The 22,726-nt window shown below is 40.7% G+C and overlaps 1 protein-coding gene across 2 annotated transcripts; it reads left to right on the top strand.

The window, feature by feature from the left end:
• Nucleotides 1–2: 2 nt before the first annotated feature.
• Nucleotides 3–22,726, top strand: vegfba (vascular endothelial growth factor Ba). Of its 2 annotated transcripts, none has more exons than XM_061787821.1 (9): nucleotides 3–504; nucleotides 3,571–3,626; nucleotides 10,413–10,464; nucleotides 10,542–10,738; nucleotides 10,839–10,912; nucleotides 11,959–11,994; nucleotides 13,284–13,355; nucleotides 17,445–17,636; nucleotides 18,523–22,726. In XM_061787821.1, the coding sequence occupies exons 2-9, from the start codon at nucleotides 3,603–3,605 to the stop codon at nucleotides 18,542–18,544; spliced, it is 669 nt and encodes a 222-aa protein (XP_061643805.1). In that variant the 5' UTR covers nucleotides 3–504; nucleotides 3,571–3,602; the 3' UTR covers nucleotides 18,545–22,726. The 2 variants fall into 2 exon arrangements, with proteins under 2 accessions (XP_061643805.1, XP_061643804.1); XM_061787820.1 differs by lacking the exon at nucleotides 3–504 and adding an exon at nucleotides 4,181–4,797 and having other exon boundaries at nucleotides 3,592–3,626.

Genomic DNA, 22,726 nt, shown 5'->3' on the forward strand with positions numbered 1-22,726 from the left:
TTGAATTACTCTCCTTACTGTGTGTGTGTGGTGTGATGAAATCTCATGCTTGCTGTTGTAAAGGACAATCAAAGGGCATGGGATGTCCCCGCGGTTGGCCACATTACAAGAAGAAACTGAAGTGTCCTTATCAAACTCCACACAAGGTCCTCTCTTGTGTCACATTTGGATCTTCAAATGTGACCCCACAAGTTTAGGATCCATTTCACGCTCGCATAATGCCCCCCTGTTCTGTTTGGCTTATAAAACTGTCATAGAGAAGAAACAGGTTTATTATTTTTGTGAATGGATTAGGACTGGGGAAAAATTCAATAACTGGCCTAAGTCGACTTCAAAAATAGGTCGACGGAAAATGTTTGCCTCAACGCTCCGCCAGGAACCCTCCCTGCCCCCCCCCCAAAAAAAAGTACTGACCGGAACCATGTTTGCACCACCACAACCCATGTTTCAGATGGACATTTATTGCAGACGGACGCAGTGTTGGGCCAAAAACAACAAAGTAGCGTAAGTGATGTATGAGTGAACTGAATGTTAGTTAACATTTTTTGTCCTATAATAGTAATCGCAAGCGCTCTAATGCTAATCACGATTGCTAAATGATTAGCATTTACGAGTTTGCTGTCACAAATTCTCTCATCTGATTTATACCATACACTCAGTACCAACATATGCAGTTTAACGCTTGAACTCCGTCCCTCATAACTGAGAATAAAATGCATGTTAGTAGTATTTTTATTTATTTATTTATTTAGTAATAGTGGAGGGGGCGATTAATTTACGATTAATAATCAATAGGAGAATCGATTCCAAAAAGATTCGATATTGACAGCCCTAGAGTAGATATGGACATGTGGACTCCCGAAAGCGTTACTACGGTGTGAATCATTTATAACGGGGTTTCTTAAACTTTTCGGGTACAGGGGAGAAATTTTCCGCCTCGTAATCCTTACGCCAATTAAACACAACTACCGTATTCTGTCCTAAATGCCATTGGGATTATTTATTTTTTGAACATTTCAACTGAAATATTCAGACGTGTTCATTTAACAAAATGAAATTGAATTGAATGTATGCATAGTCCAAAAGTGACTGCACTGCCTCCTCTTAGAACATGGCTGTGAACAGAGGAGTTATTTTACTGAATGACAGTCAGTGTTGCCAATTTAGCAATTAGGTCGCTATATTTAGTGACTTTGCCGACCGCTGGAACAACTATTCTTTTAAAAAGCGACCCAAGAATTTAGTAGGAAACAAAATTAACTGAGTTATTCTTGCATTGTTTAGCGTATGACAAGAGAGCCCAGTGGGAGGCAATCAAGCAGTCAATCTCAATGAATGTTACCATAGACATTGGCTCTCATTCATAAACAGTGACTACACACAAAGTTGTGCTTCAATCGTGGGTACAAACTTCCATCCATCCATTTTCTTCACAGCTTATTCTCACAAGGGTTGGTTGCCACATAAATGTTCTTTCTTGAGAAAATGTGGGTTGGTGCCCCCCACAAGGAAAATAACCATTTCTGACCAAAAAGTGTAGCAAACAAGCCTTTTGTGAAAAGAAAAATGTCAAGCATAACTGACTTTGTGAAAACTTCAAGCTATAAAACACTGACTGAGAAAGGTCTGTTGATGGCAAAATTATTTATTTAGAATTACAACTATGAAACACACTGTGAGCAAAGCTGACTCACCGCATAGCTCCCGTTGAATATCAGTGGATTTTTTTTACCTCGTTCACCATTCACTCCATAAACTGCATCATGTTTTCTCACAATCGTGAAACATGCTGTCTACTACTTTAAATATACCATAAATATCTGTTTGAGTGTCAGATGCCTAAACTTGTCTCGCTTCCAATGTGTTGGCGTTTTTCTTCATAATAATCGATGGGACAGACTGAAAACGTTGTCTCATCATTCATTGTCTTCGACTCAAAGGCCGTGCTGATCTCAAATCCAAAGCAGTGCAATGCCACCATCTACATGGATCTGTTAGTCATTACAGTGGGTTACAAACCTGAATTTCACAGGCGAGGTGGGTGAGACCTTCTTCCACGCCTACCTGTTAGAAAAATGTGCTTGACGAACATATTCGCCAGTGGCAGTAAACGGTTGGATTCTACTTGACGAATATATACTTCAGTTGGTTTATTATGTTTGTTTTATTGGCATGGACTTATTTAAATAGTAGCACATATCAGTGCCAGTATGAGAACCCCTGCTTTACAGAATATTTTCTTCCTCTGTTGTCTTGTCACCTGCAGGCCCAGCACTGAGACGTACGAGATAATGTTCTCCCTGCATAGCAGACACTCACACTCTCCCACCCTCATAACCCAAACACACCACAATGACTGTGACTCCACTAACACACACACACACTTTTAATTGACATTAAAAGGTGTCAAATCATGCTTCAGTGCCACACATTCCTCTGTGTCAATGCGGGGGAAAACGATAAAGATCTCAGTGTCGCAGTTCCATTATTATACTCGATATATTAATGGGTCGCATGGTGGACAAATTGTTAGCATGTGTGCCTCACAGTCGAGAGGTCCTGCAGGGTTTGAATCTCAGTTTTCTCCGGCTGCTATGGCTTCCTCACACTTTCCCAAAACATGCATGTTAGCACGTAGCATGAAGTCTCAATTGTCTATAGGTGTGAATGTGAGTGTGAACGCTTGTGTGTATGTGTACTGCGATTGTCTCCAGTTCACCGGCCACCCTCATGGGGACAAATGCTATTTAAAAAACTAAAATAAAATGGTTGGATTTACTGCAATTGGCTGGCAACCAGTTCAGGGTGTACCCCGCCTCCGGCCCGATGATAGCTGGGATAGGCTCCAGACCCTTGTGAGGATAAGTGGCTCAGAGAATGGATGGATGGATGCTTGGGTTTATTAAAGTAGCAGCCAAGTATGAAACTGGAGCTCTTTAGTGAGCTGTAAATCAGCTGCTTTCCCTTTACACCGTTCTTGCTATTAAGTGAAACTGGTGTTCGGTTTTATTTGACACTGTAAACAAATGAACGCCTGGTGGATTAAGCTTGCCCTGTAAATCTCAAGTGGGTCATAGATTTATTAAGTCATTGCAGAGCAAAGGCTGGTGGAGCTGACATTTCTACGCATCATATTATCTGATTGCAGGAAGTAATGCAGTACTAAATTTCATATGTCAAATGTCTTTGCTGACCTCAAGTGGCCTCCAACGTAATCACACATTTCAGATTCTAATAAGTGTATCGTTTTGATTGCATGTTTTAATTAGTTAGAAACTTCAACAGCAATTTAAAAGGGTTATATCCATCACATCAAACTTTATTTTTATACAGTGACAAAAATTCACTTTTCAATTCACCTGTTATTAACTGTATTCAGAGTTCAAAACACAAGCATGGTAAATAGTCAAATTTGTATTTTAAATTGTGGAAAATGATAATAGTGTAATATTGTTAGTTGGTTCTGTCTCGCGTGACTACTCTGTATATGGGTATTCTTTCCAGAAACTGCTCAGATTATTTACAAAAAAAAAGAGTAATAAGTAGTGACTTTATGTGGTGTTATTACAGACCCTGAGACTCCCTCTGCATCCAGACTGCCGATGAATAGCCCTTACACCATCAAGGTATCATTTTCATATCTTTTACGTACAGGATCTAATAATCAATTATTTCTTGTGGTCACACAAATCAAAACACAAGCCTGGAAAGTATCGTCAATAGCTGAGCTCTGCAGTACCAAAAAGAGTGGGGGGAGAATGACAGAGGACATGACCTCTGTGGCAACTCTGACCTTGTTCCCCTTTGGCGAGGGGCCCCATGCACGCATACATACGTGAAGCCCCCCCCTCCCCTCCCTGTCACCGATGCTGAGGGGCCACTTGTAATACCGCACTATAGCACGTGTATCCAGTGCGCCTGCCTGCCCTGTCCCGTATTGTGGGAGAAAAAAAAAAAGTTGTAATGCTTCTTCCGCTGTGTGCGTCTCAAGGGCAAAAAGGGAAAACGAGCTGGGCGACCACAACAAATGAACACTGACTGCTCCGCTCTGCTGCTAACACATTCTGCCTCCTCTTTTTTTTTTTTTTTTTTTTTTTTTTTTTTTTAAACCGGACAAACCTCAAGTTCTACTACTGTCAAACATGTCCGTTTGTTATTCTCAGTCGTTTTTTTTTTAAAGTGGATTTTAGAGCGGTGACGTGATCCGCGGGAGCGACAGCATGGAGACGGTGTGACCGAGCTCGGAGCGACATATGCGGCACCGTCTTCTCACTCCCACCCGCCCCCTTCCTCGTCATGCGGTGGATCTCCGCACGACCCAGCATCCTCTCTTAATTGATTTTAAATCGTTTTGGGTCGCCCCGGAAGGAGGATTTTACGATGGAAAGAAGACGACTATTAATATAAAAGCCAAACTTTCCTCAAGTCTCGTGATTATAATCACCCATTTTGCGCCGATATGTTGGAGATTGAGATGATTAAGAGAGGAATCTCTACGAGAACATGAGAGTTGCACACCTCCGAATGAAGATGCCACCGAGCGTGTGGTTGCACGGCAGGGAGGCTGGAGAGTGAACGCCGGCTTTGGTGCGTCTTTATTCGGTCACGGAGGACATACGGACACGCACATATGATCCAGATACATCTTTGGATGCAAGTGATCCAAAATTATTATTAGTAGTAGTAGTTGGACGGCTCTATAGGACTCCCGTGCACACAATGGGGATTATGCAGCAAGTTATTCTAGGAATGTTTCAATTCCTGCTGCTCACCACAATCCCGACGTCCCACGCCAAGGTAACGTATGGATGTGTGCGTGCGTGCGTACGTGTGCGTGTGTGCGCGCGCAGCGGTGGACCATCTGACCTCTAAAGTGTCGGCATGCATGTGCTGCACTTCATGTATTGGTAATCACATTGTACGTCTGTGCCAGTCATCCTGCTGCAAGTCAATAACCACCTGTCACCATTCTATCTATCTATCTATCTATCTATCTATCTATCTATCTATCTATCTATCTATCTATCTGTCTATCTATCTGTCTATCTGTCTGTCTGTCTGTCTGTCTGTCTGCAGCCTACCTATCTAGAATGAATGTGTTTGCCTAAATAGCTCTTTGTCTATATATCATCCATCTACAGTGTATGTATATATGTATGGCTATCTATCTGTCGAAATATCTCTCTATAAATCTGTCTATCAGACTATTGATACATCTGTCTACATGTCTGTCTAGCTATAAATCTGTCAATGTATCTGTTTATAAATCTATACATCTGTATCTGTCGATCTATGTACAGTATATATAATCTATAAATCAATCTATAGATCTGTCTATGTATAGCTATGTATTGATGTCTATATCTGTCTACATACAGTGTCTATCTACCTAGCTGTCTATCCGTCTAGCTATATATGTATATATATATATATATATATATATATTTATAAAGCAATCTAGCTAGCTAGCTCTCTACCTACCTACTTTCTACCTGTCAAAATGTAGCGTACTTCATCTTGAACTAGCTAGCTAGGTAGCTGTCTATCTACCTAGATGCTATACGTATCTGTCAAAACACAGTTCATCCTGAAGTCATTATAACAACTGAATATATGCGTTATGTCGGCTTTTGCTTGTGTAAGGTTAGCTGTTCATTCAGTGGGTGCTAACTGACTAAACTAGCTGACGATAGTCCTTCATTCCCCCCCCCCTCACACACACACAGGATCAATAAAGTTTATCATTTACTTATCTAGCCGTCCAGTGATAATGCTGTGTCACTCTCAATTACTAAAACCAAGGTTAGGTAGTATCTGTATTTTTTTAAATAGAAAGCGCGAGCCAAATAAAAATACTGTTTTTCCCACAATCTGGCAACCCAAAAGTATTTCTAATTAACGAGTTGTGTCACCAAAATAGAAGGAAACAGTGTTTTATCAATCAAAAATACATACAGACTACATAGAGATGGTGTATAGTTGTCGATTTAAAGGCAGTGTACCGCGTGAACTCATCTTCACCTCACACTCACGAGCAGGCCGACGACATGTTTTTTTTATTTATGTCTGGAGACATCTATCAAGAACACTCAGTGCTGCGAGGCGCGGTGGGAGCCAGTCCTAACGCTATACTGTATGTTTTACTCATTCATGAGGCCAGACACTACATGGCCTGGCCTTGATTCTTTTTATTGACTTCTGGGACATCTATGTGGTCACTTGTTGCTAGGCAGAGTTCGTAGGGCTAATTTCTAACTGCCCCTAAGATCAATGAAAAAATATTGCACATTTCAAACTATTCTTGAACCTGTAACGTCTTGAGACCAGTCTTGAAACCACATTTTGAAGGTCTTGTGGTCTTGTTCCGGACTCAACTCCCAAAGGTTTAGGTCTTGTCTCTGTCTCGGACTGGCCGGACGGGTTTTTCCGTCGAGACCGGTCTTGGGCAAGTCTTGGTCTCCGATTGTGTGGTCTCGAGCACAGCATTATTTCAAACTGTTGAAACCAATCGAGATGTCACAGATCTGGGATCATAATGCTAAAAATGATGCAAACACAGACCTAGGTGCATTTGTAGGGCTCAATTTTAACTGCCCCATAGGCCCATGAAAAGAATAAAAAAAATGCCTTGTAGAGTGCAACAATGCACATTTCAAACTGTCAAAACAAATCAAGAAGGCAGAAGATTTGGGATCGGAATGCTAAAATGTTGATGCTAACAGCAGACCTAGGTGCTTCTCTAACCGAGAGCAAGGACTTGCACTCTCTGTGCATTCAGGTTGCTGCTGTTCCACTTTAAGCCCCATAAATGGATAATAATGTGTATTTCTAACCCTCAAAACAAATCAAAAAGTCAAAGATGTTTGATAAGAATGCAATACACAAATATACATTTATACTTAAGAAAGTAATTCATATCAAAAACACCAAATTGACTTTTTGCACACGTTATTTGTGTGATCTTGACTTTGATTGTACCAAACAGGTATGTGTTTGTTTGCACATGGTCATGGTCGCCACAATGACAAAGTGAATTATTTTTTTTCATTTTAATTTTAGTCCGAGTAAAGCGAGGTACTGTATTCGACTTACTAATATGAATGGACGTGTTTTACTTGCTTTGGGGGCCACAGAGCACGTTATGTCAGAGAAACGCTCACAAAGATTTCCATACTCACTTGAACGTGTGTGTGTATGTGTGTATAAAAGGGGGTGGAACTGTTTAAAAGGTGCCGACTGAACAAAGTCTACATTCCCTTACAAGCGCCCTTGGTCTTTTTCACACACATACTTACACACACACACACACACACACATAGAGTTATTGGACTTTCGTGTTTATTTTGTATGTATCATTCTGCCATGACACGAACCATTAAACTTGTATGCTAAAATATGTGTCAGGTTAAACATTTGTCCTCCTTCAAATGAATCGAAGTCAATGTGATATAAATGGACACACAATTCTGAAACCGTAATTTTTTTTACTATCGGAAATAGAAATTTAATAATAAATTAACCGCTGCTGTGATGATGTGCGTGGTCAGAACACTTAAGAGTAAGCAAATTAAAAACGCTGGTATGTTTTAGACATGTCATGTAAATCACTTGACTTTGAGTGGGAGGCGGTGTACGCCCTGGACTGTTCACCGGTCAATATACAGACCAACAAGCATTCACACTCACATTCAATTTAGAGTCGTCAATGACTCGTGAAGGAGCTCCTCTTGGGAGCACAATGAATATGTGTTTAAGACCGTCAACCACGTTATGTGATGCAAAACCCTTCTTCCAAGTCTTCAATTAACCTAACATGCACATTCTTGGACTGTGGGAGGAAGCCGTAGTACCTGAAGAAAACCCACACAAGCACAATGAAAACATACAAATTTCACACAGTAGGGATTCAAACTCAGAACCTCTCAACTGTGAAGCAGACGTGCTTCACTAGGCTTCCCATCGAAGCAAACTTACTAAACTAAAGAGCATAAAGTGTAATTGCCAAACTGGAGTGCCAAACTCTTGAAATAATTAACTTTATGGTTATTATTGTTGGCAGCACGGTCACAGACTTAAATATTTAATCATTGTGCTAGTGAGAGGAGCTATCCTGTAAGTATGAGCGCAAGAGACAAATGAGTGATTTATGTGACATGTCTAAATCATAGCAGCTTTTGGTCGTCCTGACCATGTGAATTGTCACTTTTTAAAGCTGTGTCTTTGACTTAATGACTTAAAAATGCTATATAAAAAAACAAAATGAATGAAGGCAGAATTACTGGACAGAAAAGAGACTTTTAGTGGGGTGATCTAGTGAGCTTTCGGCCACAAGCCGCAGCATGTGGCTTGTAAAAATGTGTGTCTTGCCTATTGAACTCCTAATCCCATTGGCACCGAGTCTCACTCTCTTCTCCTCATGAGAGACTTTGCTGTGGGTGGGCGGGGGCAAAGGGGGCAAAGGTAGCAGCTCGTGCTCAGCAACACTCCTAAACCTTTCTACAACAAATGTCTTTCGTCACGTCAGCTCATCTAACGACAGGCACGTTTACAGTGGTAGGCCCCCGACCTGACGGCCTCCGTCCTGTCATTTAGCGTTGGAACTTACTTTTTGTGTTCAAAAGTGGCCGAGGGGCAAAAAAGCTAACTGAAAATCCTTTAATCATTTCAAGCCTTATTTTGAAACACCAGCCCACTGCATTGCCTGAAGAACACTTGATTTGATATGAAAGCAGTTCAAATGTGCTAGTGTTGCTGATTGAGAGGTCTGAATTATGTGAAGGGTAAGCAAACATAAGACTCTGTAGGTAAATCATCAAAAGTGTAATTCATTTTTATTTATTGGCTCCTTTCAAGCCACTCAAGTTCACCGTACATAGTTAAAAGAAAATCAAATACATCAAACTATATGATAAAAAAAACAAAAACCCATAAAACATCAATTAAAATAGCAAATAATATGGGAAATGTTAAAGTGAATAAAAAGTCAGGAATAGGTGTATCTTGCATTTGGATTTGAAAAGTGTTCATGAGCCTGTGTTTTGGATGCTGACTGGGTGATGTTGTTTATGTGTGCTTGGAAGGAGAGTATGCTGTCGAGGATTACAAACAGACTCTTGACCTAAGGGGGAGGGGAGAACAGAGGAATTATGATGTGTGATCGAAAAACTGTCAGTTTTGGCTAGTATAGACTTGGTATCTACAATACTAGTAGAATTTTGGTTTTATTACTGCTGAGTTGTAGAATGTTGGATGCGAACCAGTTTTTGATTTCAGAGAAACAATCAGTCAGGGAGGAGGGAAGAAACGTGTTGGAGAGTTTGTTGGAGAAGTAGAACTTTGTGTCATCCGCGTAACAGTGAAAGTGTAAGTTGAATTTATGAAAACTATTGCCCAGAGGTAGCGTGTAGGTGATAAAGAGGAGGGGGCCCAAGAAAGAGTCCTGGGGGACACCAGAAGAAATGGAGGACAGGTGGGATTTGAATGATTTCAAACTGGGTGGACAGGCTGGACAGGTAAGAACTGAACCACTGGAGGGGTGTGTGTGTGTGTTTGATGTCAATGCGGTGGAGTCTGTTTAGGTGGATGGTGTGAGAAGTGATATCAAAAGATCTACTCAGATCAAGGAGGATGAGAGTGGTGAGTAAACCAGAGTCAGCTGCCAGGAGGAGGTTGTTGGTGATCTTGATGAATGCTGTTATGGTGCTATGGAGGGGGAAAGCAGACTGGAAGTGTTCATAGAGATTATTGGAAGTGAGGTGGGAGTGGAGCTGGGAAGTAACTGTCTTTTTTAAGAATTTTAAGAGAAATGGGAGGTTGGTGATGGGACGAAGGCTATTGAAATGATTTGGATCTCAACCTGTTTTTTTCAGTACTGGTGTTATGTCTGCAGTTTTGAGAGATGAGTGGATGATGTTAGTGATGAGGAGGACCAGGTACGGGAGGCAAACGTTTACCAGGACAGTCATCTTTGTAGTTTCATCTCACTGGCACAATGAATGGATATTTAAGTACGACAAAAGCCATCCATCCATATTCTATAGTGCTTGACCTCATGAGGAGCGCGGTTGACCTGTAGCTTTTGCCAGCTGACTTTGGGTGAGGTTCCCAGCCAATTGGTAGGCACATATGCATCAGGAAATGCCTATTAGAACAGCTTAAATGTAGTTGCGGTTAATCAGAGGCGCGTTAAATGGTGGCAGGTGTGTGCTGAATTCCATTGAACATGAGTTTGAATGTCATTGGTTAACTCTGAACAAAGTCATATCCCCTGTTTTCAGAGGATGTGCAGACTTATGCAACCTCATGACTCTCACTTTCAATGTGGTTGGTTTACGCTGTCTGAGCAGAGTTAATTGTTTAATTTTTATTACCCTTCTCAAAAAGCCTTCTTTTCTCTTTCTGTTTCCCACCAGCTGGCTCACTGGCGGCCCACCGACGCGTCCAAATCCAGAGAAGGCCGAGAAGGTAAGTTATCAGTTTCTACCCAAAGGGGTTCCCGTCATCCATCCTGTAGTGAAGCCGAGACATTTGTGCATCGTCAGTGCGACGCTGGTTGGAGGTGTACTCTCGCAGTGGCTGCGAGCCCCGAGAAACCTTGGTGGAGGTCTGGCGGGAGTTGCCTGGGGAGACGCACCACCTTTTCGTACCCTCCTGCGTGGCAGTGAGGAGATGTGGGGGCTGCTGCGCTGACGAGGCAATGGAGTGCGTGCCCTCGCTCACGCACACCCTCACCATGGAGGTACACATTGACACACACACACAAATATTCAACACATCCATGTTGTGAGATGGAAAGTTGGCCTTCATTTGTGTTTTTTTTGTGTGTTTTTTTTGTTTAGCTGATGAGGACTTCCTTTATGAAACATGAGCTCACTGAGTTGACCTTTGTTGAACACAGCCAGTGTGAGTGCAGGTAAGAAACAGATATTTATTGTATTTTAACTGCTGTAATTTCTTGTGTATAAAATGCTCTCAAGTATAATATGCATCCACAAAATCCACCACAAAAATCAGGGAAACCCTTATACCTGTGTCTAATGCGCACCATCGATTTGCTGCTGTCCGTATGCTCAAAACATGAAGTATTATCCGTATTTTATTAGGTCTTTCAAATAAATATTCTGCTCTGTGTGCGGGCGCTGATGTAATTTTTATTGTTATTTTTTTTAATTCAACGTTTGTGTCCCCGTGTCTAAAACGCCTAATCTAAAATATATATAGGACACCACCGTTATATATGTTTATCCTTGATTTGAAATAGAAATCTGTCCAATTCCTTCATTTTAACTTTTGTTGCTAACTGGATTTAAATAAACTATAACAAGAAACTATATTAGTTTCTCTTTTTGCGAGGGTGTTGTGTCCCTGCGAGGCTCATGAGCACGACGGTGCGTGTGAGCAAGCGATTGACAGACTATTCGGTCACGCCTCCTGTCTGTACAGTCTCTGATTGGCTAATCTTGTCACGTCGTGCCCAGTTGTAAAATAATAATTACAATTTAATTATAGGTATTATAGGTATAAATTAAGGCCATAGAGGGATGAATTTTCAAAAGATCATTTTTAATAATATTCTACTGTTAAAACTGCAAACTCTGCCTTTAAGGGGGAAAAAAATCCATCCATGTCAATGAAATGGGAAAATTAAGTTTTGTTTTGTTAGTGTTCTATTGTTTCCAAATTTAAATCCATTTAACTAGAAAATTGGGCCACATTTTTTACTGGCTTTTAACTTATTGATAATCCAAAAGAGGAAAAATCAATTAAATGGGAATGAATTTTTTTTACTTGTCTGTGTAGCTCCTCTCATTCGCACAATGAATACATATTTAAGTCTATCAAATACATCATGTGATGCAATAACCATACGTACATATTGTACGAACGTATTGATACCAAATCTTACAGTATACCTGTTCACTGCATCTTGACACTGCCATGCTAAATATCTATTTGCAGACTAAAAGAACAACTCCAGCTGACATCAACTACAAGGTATAGTCATTTGCTTTCTTTAGTTACTATAGTTTGGACTTTTTACATTATGGAGAATGTTGTGAGCTCTTAAAAAGGCTTTTTAAAAAAAGTTCATGTTGCTGGAAAATGTTACATTTTGTATCATTTCTTACTAATTTCCTGTGAGCACTTATTATTTTTTTTTTCTTTATTTATATAGCGCATTTCATACACAATGTGATAAAAATACAATTGAAACAGCATACAGTGCAAGAAATATCATTTAAAAGTGGAACATTGCACCTCATGAATGCAAAACTCAGCAAAACTACACTCAATGCCAATGTAGATGGTTTTCACAACACATTTCAAAGACCAACAATATTAACATTTAAAAATGTAATAGGCACAAGTTGAATAATTTGAAAGAAGACGGAGCTAAGCATGTTTAGATTCAGAAACAGCCTGCAGCCTAAAAGGGCTGTCATATTTATATCGCCCTGCTTCCTGTTTGGATATGGACGTAAATAGAGAGTTCCAATGTATTAGTGTGTGTGCTGTATGTGTGTATACATTTGTTTATGACTCAGTAAGGTTTTATGTGCATGGGTGCGTTTACTATACGCTAGACAAACCTGCACGATGTCACACATTAGTAAAAACGTGTACAAGTTCAACACGTGTTTGAATTTGTGCTCCCTGTCTAATGTCCCTTATTGAGTTAGCATCTGTGTGACTCCCTCCGAGCATCCCCTGGGGCCACCCACATCCTGTTGTCACCATAGTAATGATTTTATCTGGCCCGCCATGCGCACACACACACTGGCAATGATGGAGCGCAGTCACGCATCCGTCATCGTCCTCGTCTATCAAAGCGACGACAACAACACGGGACATTATGATCCTGATGATGTTGCAGCCGTGCCGCTAAATGGACCGCTCATAATTTCAGCTTGTTTGAAGAAAGAAGCCAAGAATACATTTTGAAGGCGGTGGATGTTTAGATTTTAAACTGTTTGAATGCATTCCAGGACTTTTTAAAATCATAAACAGTCATGCAAATGTTAAAAAAAAAAAAAAAAAAAGTCTATGAATAACTGACACCCATTTTTGGGGAAAAGAAATCTGCAGGTGCTGAACCACGAATATGCCGGGGTCCACTGTAATGAAAATTTATTTCTATAGCAGCAATGGTCGTTATCCATGCTTAACCTTCAAAATGTTGCTGAAATAATCAACTAAAGATTTTGACAAGTGAATTTGAGGCTTTTTTTTTTTTACTGGTAAAATAATGAGTGATTTTCTGGTCTTTTCCTTGTCATTTTCAGGCCCTATCACAAGCCAACAAGCGTCAAGAAAAAGGGTAGAGGAAGAAAGATTGTCGGAGGCATCATAAATGCGTAGGTTCATGTGAAATATCCGCCCATCCTTTTTCTATAGCACTTGCCTTGGAGCCTATCACAGCTGACTTTGAGGAGAGAGGTTGGGTGCATCGTGGTCTGGTCACCAGCCAATCACAGGGCACATTTAGACAAACAGCCATTCACACTCACATTTACACCTTTGAACAATTTAGAAGCTTCAATAAACCTACCATGCATGTTTTTGGGAGGAAGTCGAAGTACTCGGAGAAAACGCCCGTAAGCATGGGGAGACCATGCAAACTTGATATTTGAACCCAGAACCGTGAAGCAGACGTGCTCACCACTTATCAACCATCATGTGAAATATCAGCCTATTTAATTGAAAATCTTTTCCTTGGCGACAGAATTTTTATTTGCAGCATGTATTTGAACAGAACCCCTTTGCGTGTGTTTGGATGAGGGGTCATCTGGTCTACGTTATTTGACACAATTTCTTTTACAGGCACATTAGTCAAGGTCTGACACACGCACCCACACACAATCAGACACACACATACAGATTCACACACACCAAGTTCACTCACCTCTGTGTGATACTCGCGACTCAAAGAGATCTTTGTGGTGGCGAGTATACAGTCGGGATGAACAGAATGCGCCTTTGTGGCCAACGTTTAACACTCCACAGCACAACGTGCAGTGCAAAGGAGGACAATAAATAACAGTGCAAAATGGAGAACAATATCATTTTAGTTATATATTCAATTCACAAGTATTATTTTCCATCTGTAGTCCCGGTGGCACACAAAGGAAAAGAATAGAAAAGTTAAGGTAAAAGGGATTATGAGTAGCAAACCGTATACGCATATACATTACACACACATGGATTACATTGCTCACATCTACATACCAACATAGGTGTATTACTCACATAGTTATGCAAATATATCCACATAAGTTGCATTAGTCACATACTGTATATACTCACATAAAGTGCATTAGTATACATCCTCACATACTGTAGATTACATTACTCACTCCTATATACATTGTTTCCCAGAATGTATCTACTTGTCTGTCGTAGAAATCCCCACTATATTACGGAACTCTGTGTTTTATAGCAATCATTTTTATGCGTTTGCTGCCATATTCATCCATCCATTTTCTGTACCGCTTTATCCTCACAAGGGTGCTGCCACATTGACAGAAAAAAAATGTCATTGTTGACATTTTTACAGAAGGTGTAGAACCATCTCAAGGATGATCAGAAGAAATGGACAGCACCCGAGTTAAATATATGAGGGTCAGAGCAAAGGGTCTGAATACTTATGGCTGTGTGATATTTCAATTTTTCTTTTTTAATACATCAGCAAAAATTTCAACAACTCCGTTTTTTTCTGTCAATATGGGGTGCTGTGTGTACATTAATGAGGAAAAAAAATTACTTAAATGATTTTGGGCAAATGGCTGCAATATAACAAAGAGTGAAACATTTAAGGGGGTCTGAATACTTTCCGTACCCACTGTATATAGCACACATACACTACAATTCTACGTATCCCAGCGATAAACGGGGATTTACTGTACTAACATCAAGTGCGTTAGTCGTTCAAGTATACACATTAATTGCATTACTCACATGCATCGCACTGAAAAGTATAGTTAAAAGAAGTCAGTGCTGACAGGCTTGGTTTCTTAAGATCAGATCAGATTGTTTCTTTGGAGAAGGTTCTATAATTTAGGATCTGTAATGCTTTGCGACTGGTCAACCTCAAAGCTGACACAGAGTCTAGAAAAAAATAACTCAATGTCTTTATTCCTGTAAAATTCTAACAAATGGTGGTATAGTAAGTCCCCGCAGAGTAAACAATAAGAAAAATAGCCAATCGCAGGGCACATACAAACAAACAACCATTCGCACTCACAGTCACACCTACGGGCAATTTTAGAGTCTCCAATTAATGCATGTTTTTGGGATGTGGGAGGAAACCGGAGTGCCCGGAGAGTACGTAAAACAAAAGTGCAGAAATAAAAGACTAATATAAATAAAATAGTAAATAATAATAGTAAATAAACAGTTTAAAAAATACATAGTAATAGTAAAATGGTAATATACAGCACAGAAACTACTACTAACAAGTTCAGATAATAGCAATCAAACAAAGTTCAAACAAACAGTGGCTAAACAAGAAAGACTAAGAATAGCAGCAAAAAGCCAGAACTTGCAGGGAGAAACAGTGTACAAAAAAACAGGAACAGTATTTAACTTGAGAGCGAGACAGAATCCAGCACAGCAAACGGTGAAGACAAAGGAACGATCTGGCGTCTTCCTGGTGTGGCCGCAGAGCTTTCAGTCTAAGAGGTGATTCCAATAGCTCCCAGGTGAGTCTCTCCCTGCAACGCCTAGGGGAAACAAAGAAAAAACACAGGGAATAGCCACCTGGCAGAAAAAAAACATAACTCCGAGTGGATCATGACAGGTTGGTCTTCAATTCAATTGGGAGCTTGTTCCAACCTTATATGGATTTATAAGAACATACAGTATCTAAATGTACTGTATAGTCGATGTCTTTAGCAGCTTTATGTGTGATAACAGCTCGATGGTGTGAAGTGTGTGGGAAGCCACTGTTCTAACACCAAGCACAATGAAAACCTTGTCGCACTGTAGCACGAGATTGACATGTGTTTAGCACTGTGATTCCCATGAATCCAGACCATTCGGAGGCATAAAAGAATTAGCCCACCTTTTGGCCATCGCTCATATCCGGGCCCCAGGGGGTGGAAGGGGGCTCCGTTTTGGGTGTGATGTCCCCTCAGCACCCATCCATCAACCCCAACTGGCTTTATTCGAGCTCTAGCAGGGGTGAAATCTTTGTAATTTGCTCCCGAATGCCACCTTCTCTGTCCATGCCAGCGGCAGGCGTGGTCACCGTGGCCCTGGACAAAGATGGCCTCTCTCTGCCTCATTAAGTAACTTTATTATCCGCCCGCCTTCAGGAAAGACACAAATGTAGACGGTTTTCTCATCACCATCTCACCGACTAGACTGGAAACTATGACGACCGAGGGGATGAGCGAGAAAGGAAACAGGATTAGTGCGCCATGTCTTACTGTGGATGTTTAATTTTTAGCCACAGAAGAAATCAGAGACTGGAAACAGATAGACAGTACATGTTTTGCCAGAAGTCCCCATACACTTCCTTTTTTCTAGTTTGTTTCAGGTATAATTCAGACAGAAGTGAGGCCATGAGTATTTAAGTGCTTTGGCTTTGCAGTTTTTGTTAGCATTCCCTTGCCCACGGCACGCTAATTGACATTGGATCAGTACTGCAAAATATCTGCCTGACAAGACGTTTTATGGCCGTCACACTGCTCCAATGTGCATGACAACTTGTGCTATCCCGGGCAAGTTTCTTGAAACAGGATCTGTTCTTGACAAACCATGCAGTGGAAGTTCTGCCACTACAACCACCGATGAAAACAGCAAACTTATACAGCAGGGATTGGTGCAAAGACAGAGAAAGTCTATCCGGAGGCCAAAGCTCGATTCCGCGTATGCTCCACACAGTGATAAAGCTTTGCCTGTACCGACTTCAGGTTGTTGAGCATCATCATCCTCCGGTTGAAGCCTTCGAGCAACACGATGGGTAATGTTTACGTTCATTGTGGTTATTGCTCGCCCTAAATGGCTACCACCTCCCACAATGGAGCGCAGCTTTTGCATCGCATTGTGGGATGTGGCGGGCATTTTAGGAAAAAACAAAAATACCTGAACCACGGACCCAATGATGTTTGTGCAGCATGAGAAAAAGTGCAAAGCTCTGAGCCTTCCGTGGCCATGCCAAGACTGTTCATGAACTGGAAATCGTGTGTAACCGAGGTCATTTTTCTTTTTCAAAAATGTTCATAAACTGAATCGTTCGTAAACTGGAGTTCCACTGTACTCCCGAAACGTTAGACATATTGGGCTCTCAATTAACAGTGAGTATTGTTAACTTCGTAAAGCCAGGATATTGATACAGAGCTTCATCAAAGATGTGAACAACTACAAATTTGGTTGCCCATCTTACCCAGTTGACTTAACACTAATTACTAACTAATCATCCAACTGTTGCTTGTCCTCTCCAGGACTCCTGTTCGCTCTTCTCCCCCAATGACCTCTCCTCCTCATCCTCCTCCAATGCCAACCGTACGGCCATCTTGTCGGCCGTGCCGAGGCAGGAAGTGGACGCTGGATGCGGCGTCATGTCGGTGTTTCTGCACCCTCACTGCTCAGAGCTGCCACCGAAAACACCGGCGACACAACCCTCATCGCTGCAGGTTGATCCAAATTCACACATGCTGTACAGCGCACCTGTGCCTATTCGCAGTTCACTATTTGCGTTTTCCCTACCCCCAAAAAGAAAGAAACAACCACACAATGTCGGGTGTGACCCCATGACTCTGAGATTAAGAGTCTCATGCTCTACTGACTGAGCTAACCGGGTTTCCGTTATGTATGCACATCATCATGTCGCTTAAAGATTTCTGATCCTCAGTGGCTGAATGGTAGAGAAAGTTGGTATGGTAGTGGTATTATTATACAAATTTATTTTTGGGACTGTATAATAAATAAAAAATATAAGAGGGGTGATCAACTTACATGACGACCCGGTGAGAATGGTGACGTCACTGTTTGGTCAGACGTCGGTGCTGGTCATTTTCCAAGCCCACCAATATGCAGCTGCCCGCATATAGAACACCACAGTTATATATGCTTACCCTTGATTTAAAAGTGGAGAGATGTCCAATTCCTTCTTTTTAAATTTCGTTGCTAACATGAGTTAAATAATCAGACCACGAAACTACAGTATAGTCTCCTTTTGCATGAGGCTGCTTTGTCCCCCCACGAGGCTCGTGACTACAAACTGCGTGTGACTCTCACGTTTACTGTGCCTAAACCTGCTGATTGGCTATCCTTGTTCTGCCGTGCCCAGTTGTAAAATAATGAATAAAATGAGAGAAATTATTTTTGAAAAGATCATTTTAATAATATTCTGCTGTCAGGTCATAGAGACAGTTTTGACATATTGGACAAATAGTGTAAAAACTCATGATTCAGTTTACTTGTACGTCAAGGCACCACTGTATTTGTACACAAACCATTAAAAGTACATTTTCCATAATATGTCCCCTTTAATATCAAACCTTCTGTGTTCGGTTTCAGGTGTGACGCCGTGAGGACTTGACGTGTCCCCCCTTTCACCTTGTCCTCCCCACCCAAACCTGCCCAAAGGAAGTATTATTAGCACTCAGCCTGTACTAGCTTTTTCTCATTAAGCCACCACTGTAGCACTGTACATGTACATCAAATGTGTGTGTGTGTGTTTGTGTGTGTGTGTGTGTACAATTGTACAGTACATAACGTGCACAGACACATCCAGTCACTAAACACCTCGCACGAGCGCGGGGACCACGGCGCTGATCTATGATTTATGGATAAACAGTGGACTGTGTCTTTGCAGTTGCTTGGACACCAGTGGGACTATCATGGATGAGGTGGACCTCTTGAAACACGAAGACTGATTTTTGCAGGTTCACATCGAGGCCAGTGCTTGTGTGAAGGATTTAAAAAAAAAAAAACTGCAATCAGATAAAAGGTGCAAACACACTCAGACATGCCGGATGGGACATAGGATATGTACGTGCAATGACACAGCCTGTGTGTGTATGTGGACCTATAGTGGTGCTGAATGTATCTGTGTGGTCTGGCTCTGAAAAACCCCAGATGGGTTATTCCCCCCCCCCCCCAAGCACATGAGCACGGGCAAGCCTTTTGCAGCATTTGTTTTAATTTGGGCCCTTTTGTCTCTTGTCTTTTCCGTTGGATTGAAAGTGGCCGCTTTTCGCCTCGCTTTTCCTCGCTTTTAGGCAGTGAGAAGAATGACAATAATGAGGTCTGGCGTCTGTCCACTGCTATACACACACACACACACACACATACACACACACGCACGCACACACACGCATGCACACACACACACACACGCATTCACAGTTAAAGCAGTAGTGCAAAAAACACACGCACAAGCAATGTGAAACTAATGCAGGTAGACATAAGCTTTTTTCTTCTTTTCTATATAAATACATGCAATATTTTGTTACACAAGCCTCAATTTTATACGTTATTATAATTCACTCACATTGCTTGAATGTCTCTCGTTGTGTTGTCTGTCTGTAATCCGTCCACATAAAGAGTCAAGCCGGGTGGCCCAAATGTACTGAGTCCAAATGGAAACGTCTCACACACACTAACCACAAAGCGGGAATATACGGTATTCTTTATAATGTGCTAATCACACACACAAAAATAGAAGTGAGAGGAAAAGTTGGGAACATGACTTGATTAGGGGTTAGCAAACCACCGTTTAGGGATGTTAATTGGCATAAAAAGGAGGAAGGAGGCCTCAAACAGGTTGTCAGTCAATGTGATTGACATCACCTGCCAAAATCCTGAGCTGTATTTATATGATGGCCCAAAACCAGAGTTGTGTTGATGTTACATAACAAAAGCCAGAGCCGTATTGACGTGACGGGCCAAAAACTGGAGCCGTGTTGACCTGAAAGGCCAACAGCCAGATTCGTACTGACGTAATTGGCCAAAACTGGAGCTGAATTGACGTGATTGGCCAAAAGCCGGTGCCATATCCTCAGAACCGTACTGGCGTGACCGGCCAAAACCGGAGCTGTACTGATGTGATGGGCCAAATGCCAGAGCTGTATTCTCACGATGGGCTAAAAACCAGAGCCGTATTCTTGTGACGAGGCAAATGCCGGAGCTGTGTCGATATGATAGGCATAAACCATAATTGTATTGACAAGAGTGGCCAAAAGCCGCAGTCGGATTTACGTGACGGGCCTAAACCGCAGCCATATTGACGTTAGGGACCAAAAGCCATATTCTTGTGACGGGCCAAAAGCCGGAACCGTATTGACGTCAAAGGCCAAAACTGCTGCCGTATTGACTTTATAGACCATAAGATGAAGTCACATTGACGAAGAAACAGAATGGCTCAGGTGAGAGAGGTGAAACTGTTTTGTTGTTGTTGTTTTTTTTTTGTCCACAATCTTGCCCTGGTCTTTGTGTGCACTCCACCGTCAATGAAAGAAAAGGACCGCCTCAAGCAAAGACACACTGTATGATTATTAGGCTACCATATTTAAGACTTTATGTCCAAGTGTCAATCAATGGTTGGATCACTACCTCTTTATATGTAATAACACATTCATGAGCGAGTATTACACTACTGTTATTCCAGGTGTACTCTTTTTCGCAATAAGTAGCGCCATGTTTCGGGTGTGCAGAAATTACGACTGCTCAGAGGATTTTTTTGGAACCAGACAGAGTGTTCTACGGAGCCCCAGACATAAGATGGGGTGGATTTAGTAGTAGTATCTTACAGGCATGAGGCTTCAATATTCCTTTTAAAATTCTGGTTCAACCTTTATTTTGCAGATATTTGAAACGATTATTTTCCCATTCGAATGAGATCCATCAGACCCATGACAATGAGGCTAGCTGTTTGGCTTTGATTGTGCTTAGCTAGCTGTAGCATCACACAGACGTTAGACTTCGACAACATTTGAGATGTTGGTTGTTTTCCCATCATAACTGTACAATGACGCTAGCCTGTTCTATGCTAAGCTAGTGGTAGCACTAATCATAAAGAGATTAGAATTGCTGAATTTATTCCACTTTAAATCCTTTTTAAAAAAAAATCTTTTTAAATTAAATTAAATTTGTAAACTTTTTTTAAAAATTAAGTTTCAACCTTTATTCTGTGGCAATTTGAGACCGATTGTTTTCTCATTAAATCACCAGAATAAGGCGAATGGTAGCAAAATAGAGTTACACTACTTTAATTGTTTTGCCCTTTTAATTTTTTTTTAAACACGTGCTCACATAAACTGTTCCACGGCAATATCATATAGGCTTATGTAATTTCATTTTGTGCTGTGAAATGTTTTTACTGTTATTGTGCTATATGACTCGATGTCAGTCCATCGAGATTACCCCATTTTAAAAAGCACATACAGTACAGTAAATGCTATCCTTGCAGAAAAACCACACACAACAAAAACATTCCAGTGGAAGGAGACGAGGTGCTGAGCTCTCAGGAACGCTAGCAGGGGTAGGGCATTTAGAGGTCTGGATGTTACTTATCCATGTCTAAAAATGTTATTTTAATACTAAATCCAAGCAGGAAAGAACACGTTTGACATTTCAGTATCACAACAGCTTGATATATTCTCATAATGTCTGTATTTTTGTGCTTCGTACGTGCGCAGTTGACTGTAAAGATCCCTTTGTCATATGTAGTGACAAACCTTACTAGAAGTATATGACATTTTATAACCTCTTGTCTATGACATAGTGCATTCCTTAGAGCGGTGGTTCTCAAACTTTTTGGGTCCGGGGATTCCTAATATTGCAGAACATTTTCCAAGAATCGTCTCATAATACACCAATTAATCATAACTGACATAACAATAACTTATTTAACATATCACAAGGGGGATGAGGTTAACATTTTAAATTACTTTGACTTCCATTTTATGTATGGAGAGCCTTTTATGAAAAAGGTTTGATTAAGTTTCATACCATGTGTACCACTAAATGTCATATGAATTAAAAAGTTCCCTGTTGTAATGTTAGAATAACCTATTCATATTTTTTACAGATTTTTTTAAAATATGAAAATTAAGTTGTCACTTTTCAAGAAAAAAATCTTCATCCTTATGAGAACAAAAACATATTTTGTTGGGATGAAAAGTCGTAATCTTAGGAGAATATTGGTTTTTTTTTAATTCAATTGTAATATTGAGATATTAAAGTAAAAGTTTAGTGAGGGAAGAAAGTCAGACTTTTTTGTTATATGCCTTTTTTTTATTGAAAAAATTATTTTATTCATGCAGGGATGTCACATTTTCGTTTTTAATTGGCCTAAAGCTAAAGTCGTCGCGCTGGTCAACATATGTCGGTATGCACTTTCTAAAATGATATATGACACAATAGTTTATTGAGAATTATTTTGCAAAACCCCCGAGTGACGGCTCGCGGACCCCCTGTGGGATCGGAAACCCCAGTTTGAGAACCACTGCCTTAGACATGTATAATGCGTTGTGATTGCCGCTGCGGATACATTGTACTACTGTAGCCCCAACAAATCTTTTTTGCTGCTACACCATTTGTGCCCTTTGATGACGTCCTTGTAGAAAAACAATACAGGTTTATATCTTACTAGTCGAAGTATTTAACTCCATGTCCATATACAAGTGTACAGTATACTTACTGCATCCAATGTATTGGAAGTGATACAACCATCATGTTACAGATGTTATTAAAGGAAACTTCTTATTTTTCATACAAA

This window comes from Phyllopteryx taeniolatus, chromosome 10 (genome assembly GCF_024500385.1).
Source record: "Phyllopteryx taeniolatus isolate TA_2022b chromosome 10, UOR_Ptae_1.2, whole genome shotgun sequence".
In the NCBI taxonomy this organism is placed as follows: domain Eukaryota; kingdom Metazoa; phylum Chordata; class Actinopteri; order Syngnathiformes; family Syngnathidae; genus Phyllopteryx; species Phyllopteryx taeniolatus.

What these genes read in the sequence shown, in the direction of transcription:
- vegfba (XM_061787820.1), top strand. Translation starts at nt 4,720, where the DNA reads ATGGGGATTATGCAGCAAGTTATTCTAGGAATGTTTCAATTCCTGCTG. An exon ending in TCCCGACGTCCCACGCCAAG is followed by an intron (nt 4,798 to 10,412) that starts GTAACGTATGGA and finishes GTTTCCCACCAG; the next exon opens with CTGGCTCACTGGCGGCCCAC. An exon ending in CACAACCCTCATCGCTGCAG is followed by an intron (nt 17,637 to 18,522) that starts GTTGATCCAAAT and finishes GTTCGGTTTCAG; the next exon opens with GTGTGACGCCGTGAGGACTT.